At 40.9% G+C, this 4527-nt stretch overlaps 1 protein-coding gene across 1 annotated transcript; it reads left to right on the top strand.

Moving 5' to 3' along the window:
- LOC145898147 (uncharacterized) lies at window positions 1-2873 on the top strand. Its single transcript, XM_082986582.1, has 4 exons — window positions 1-385; window positions 702-806; window positions 868-1047; window positions 2104-2873. The coding sequence occupies exons 1-4, from the start codon at window positions 1-3 to the stop codon at window positions 2871-2873; spliced, it is 1440 nt and encodes a 479-aa protein (XP_082842708.1).
- Window positions 2874-4527: the final 1654 nt, after the last annotated feature.

Raw genomic sequence — 4527 nt, forward strand, 5'->3', positions numbered from 1 at the left:
ATGGTTGAGATCATTGAGGCAGGCTCACCCGACTCTGGCTACATTAGCCACAGTCCTCTCTCGTGCGTTTTGGACAGACACTGCGACGAGAACGGCAGCTTGAAAGTTGGTAAAAGTGTCAAAATCGCCAGTGGAAGTACGAGAAAAGTGGTTGAGTGCGAACAAAGCAGCGGTGATGACATCACTCCATCAGTTAACGTCCATTCGCTGTCCACACCTGGAAAATACGGCGGGAAACTGGAAGCCAGTTGCAATAATCAAGCAGGAGAAAGCGTTTCGCTTGTAACGAATAATAAGCTGCTGAACAGCGTCAAAAGAGCGGCAAGGAAACGGCGACACGGCAATCGTGCTACCAAAGATGAGGAAAATGTTTCGCCGGTGTTAGGTACCTACGCAGATACGCTTATCAGGGGTGCAAAAGGACTTATCGCCACCATAAACACGATTGCGTTGTGTTCCTTTGTACTTAGATATATGCTCTAGGCAAATAAAGAAAATTGCAGTGGAACAATAAGGCGTGATAGATTACGACGATGGCGCGATAATATTTCAGGAGAAACAAATAGAAATTCGCACTCGTTTTAACTTTTAGTGACACACTCAAATTAAAAGTAAATATATTTAGTATACCCTCAAATACCTATATTTAGATACACTCCAAAAAGTAAATATAATTATTTACCCCTTTTTTATATGTTTAGGTATAAAAATCCTGCCGATGGACTTCGTCAATCCGATAAACTTACACATGAAATCACTTAAAAGCGAAACAACAAAGGAAAAATGTAAGGAAACAAACAAAGAAGGTAAATTGAAATTATAGAAATTTATAATTTCCAGTTGTCTAACCGCATGATTACATTGCAGTGTTGGGATCCGGCAAGTTCATTTGTAGACTCTGTGCTAAAGACCACGCGAATGCCGTGGAGCTGGCACAGCACCAGTGTCCAAGGATTGTAAACGTTCGATACGATTGTTCGGAGTGCGGCAAAAGCTTTGGGTGTCCGGCAAACCTTGCATCACACAAGCGATGGCATAAACCTAAAGGTAAGACACCTTTCTAATCAATACTTAAATAACAAAAAGATTGCGAAATGTTCAGGGAGAAATTGAAATGGCAGCAAATATTACATTTCCTTCTTATCACGTTTGTGTGGAAAGGAAGGTTTTTAATTGGTTTCTATACTCAACTTGGGTAGAATAGTTTTCACATCTATCGTTTTTGCTCATTTTTAATAAATGTATTTTCTGCTTTGTTCGTGCTACTTTTTGCGAAACATTGAAACAGACGCAATAGCATACTGTCCACACGTCAAACTTGCACTGTGTCTCGCCACACGCAATTGTTTCCTTGCTATTCACAAACTCAGCAGGGAAATCTGCCAATTGATTTAGGACAAGGCATTAGGAAGTCATCTGCATTTCTCCCTTGGTAGTCGAAAGCTGTTGTTGCCAGATTGTGCGCCAAGTATTATTGCTGCCCGCAGGTCACGGAGCAGCCGACAAAGTTTGCGTTTTGCACCTTTTGCGAAAGAGAAAATGCGTCTTATGAAGCTGTAAGCGCCTGGAACAAAGGATTTTGCGGGACCTACGTGCCAGGGGCCCGCGAACTGATAGCAATTGGTTGTTTTGTCTGGAATGGGGAGCGAAATCCCTGATAGGCGCTTCCAGCTGCTTGGCACTGCATAAATGGTGAACGCGCAACTTACTATCAAGATTATTGTTCTGTGCCGTTGTAGAGAGCAGAGTGTAGTTTGGCTTGTTAAATTAGGATGGGTTTTTGTAAACACGGATTTTGTGAGTGATAGACGTTTAGTTAAGAATGTTTTGGCAAACCTTTGTATGTTAGTATGATTTACAGGTTTTAAAACAGATGAATTATTGATGTAGCTAAATAAGATTTTAGCAGTACATTTCGGAAAGTAATTACGCTTTGGCGAAGTCGTACGTAGAGTTTGTAATATTTTGGTTTACAAGCATTTTATGCGTTTATGCATTGGGACACATAATTATTTTCAATAAAGCAGTTAAGATAATGATAACTTTTTAAACCTTCATTAAATTGCATTTTGCTGGTTGCTAATCCACTTTTTAACATTTTAGTTATCGTCGGAGACACAATGGTGAACCCAGAAAATAAGCGTAGAAAGTTGTCTGTTTCTCCCACATCCGAACTCTGCAAGACTGTTGCGATTTCGACCGGCATTGGTCCAAGAAACAGCGCCAGCCCTTCGTCTATTGCCTCAGAAGAAGATCGATCTACCCCTTCGCCCAATGTCCGCGTGAAGGCTATTTACGCTTGCCCCGCGTGCAAGCGCCGATTTCGGCGGGAATCTAATCGACGGAAACACGCCCTTGTGAAACACGACATTGTTATGCCGATGGAGAAGAAGCCAACCAAGCAAGCAGCGGCTCCTTCGGTCAAGTGCAGTCTCGCCACCCTGGCTATGGCGGCGGAATCTTTGAACAAAACAGCTATGATTATGGACGTTGCGCAGAATAACAGGGCCATGAAAAACACGCCTGAAACTGGCACGCAACCACTTGATTTAACAACCAAACCAGCTGCTGCGCCTTCTGCTCCGTTGCGCCATGGTGTGGATCAAATCTTGAGCCTAGCAGCCAACAGCAAGAACCTCTTGTCCTCTCCATTTGCAACAATAAGTAGCACCGATTCGGCCAGTTTAAAGCATGCAATTTTGAGTGGCAGTAATGCGTTTGTTCCACGAGCCGCTGTTGCACAATCACCTCAAATGTTTCCAGCCCAATCTTTCCAGCAGTGGCCTTTCACAGCGCAACCTTTCTTTGCCGATTACCGTTACCTTGCTGCGATGGCCGCCGAACGAATGTTGACCTGTGCGTACAGGCTGTGATGGCGCATTTTTCGAATAAAAGGTTTTGCTTTGTCAGTATTGCTTTAGTTGTCTCGAAATTGTCAACAACCGCTGCAGCAAGACGTACTGGACGCCTTTTTTAGTATTTTGTAATAGGTGCTTTGTATACTGTATGATATATAAACCCTATATAATCAATGCCTTCCAGTATCATTCCTCTGTCCGGATATGTGTTATTTGACAGCCAACCAAGCTATAAACAGAAAGTTGTCAGAATTTACGAAAATAAACATCACGTTTCACGCATGCAACACAATCGTGCATGGGGTTATTAGTTTTGATATTCATCGCGGTCATTCATTAAACTTTGCATAGAAGCTGGTAGCCGACCATACTAAATGTCAGTACTACTGGCTGTGTAAGCCTACTTGCAACACTGAACGTTTAAATTCTATGTTAAACTCTGTTTGGCAAATACGTAAAAAAACGTTTAAATTCCATGTTAAACTCTGTTTGGCAAATACGTAAAAAAACGTTTAAATTCTATGTTAAACTCTGTTTGGCAAATACGTAAAAAAACGTTTAAATTCCATGTTAAACTCTGTTTGGCAAATACGTAAAAAAACGTTTAAATTCCATGTTAAACTCTGTTTGGCAAATACGTAAAAAAACGTTTAAATTCGTTTCGCGTGTAACATGTATCATTTCGGAAACAGATTCATTCCCAATGCAAGAACACTTAAACAACAGATGAAACCACAAAATGTAGAGCAGCCTCAAACTAGTGATGTCGGACTGCCGGCCCGTGGACCAATCCGTCACCCAATGCATTGTTTTAACGCCCTTTGTCATGTCAGTTTTACAACTACATTAGGCTTTCGAATGAAGAACAAGTTAGAGTGACTTTATCAAAAGATTTAAATACGCTTTTTATGATGACTTAAAGTGCTTTATATTGCAACTTCCCACTGCTATTGCAAAGTTGTCCGCCCGCGTAAAATCTTGGTACGTAAATATGGCCAGCAACACCCAGTTAGATAAATCTTTCACAATTGCGACCCTATTGTTTGGCAGGCACATGTGTTTGTGAGGAAACATCTTAGCATATTTACCGCTTTGATGCAGTTGTGTGGTAAAGTTTTGATGCGAGCTTCGTAAACTTTTAATGTTGAATGTTCTGCCAAGTAAAATGTGTCATATCCGGCCATCGGTTCGAATCTTGTTACAAACATCGCTCGTCCACTTAAAATACAACACGCATTTCGTGACGCCATTTCGCCGTTAATAAATATGCGTGTGCATTTGAAGACTCCTTTTCGCAGTAAACGACGCATTCGTTTTGCGAATCAGAGATCGTCCGAAAAGTTAGCCGCCTCAATTTGTAGTCATTATGAGTTGCCAATGTTTTTCTGCAGCGTCGGCTAGCAGATGTTCTTGTTACAATTATGGCAAGTCAAAAACTCTTTTCAGTCGGTTATCTTTCAGTAATTTCGTGCTTTGGCAAATTTGCTGTTTTTAAATAGAAATATTACTTTAAAAAAGTGTCATAAGTGTAAATACATTATGGTGTGTGTTAGAAATACAAAAAATGATATAGCAAATTTAGATTGCCATCTCAATTCCCCAAAACAGCCAAAAAGTCTTGTCTAGAAGTTCGCTTATTGATTCTTATTTGCAGTTACGGCCTCAACAG

This window comes from Ascidia mentula, chromosome 4, assembly GCF_947561715.1.
Source record: "Ascidia mentula chromosome 4, kaAscMent1.1, whole genome shotgun sequence".
NCBI classification, from domain to species: domain Eukaryota; kingdom Metazoa; phylum Chordata; class Ascidiacea; order Phlebobranchia; family Ascidiidae; genus Ascidia; species Ascidia mentula.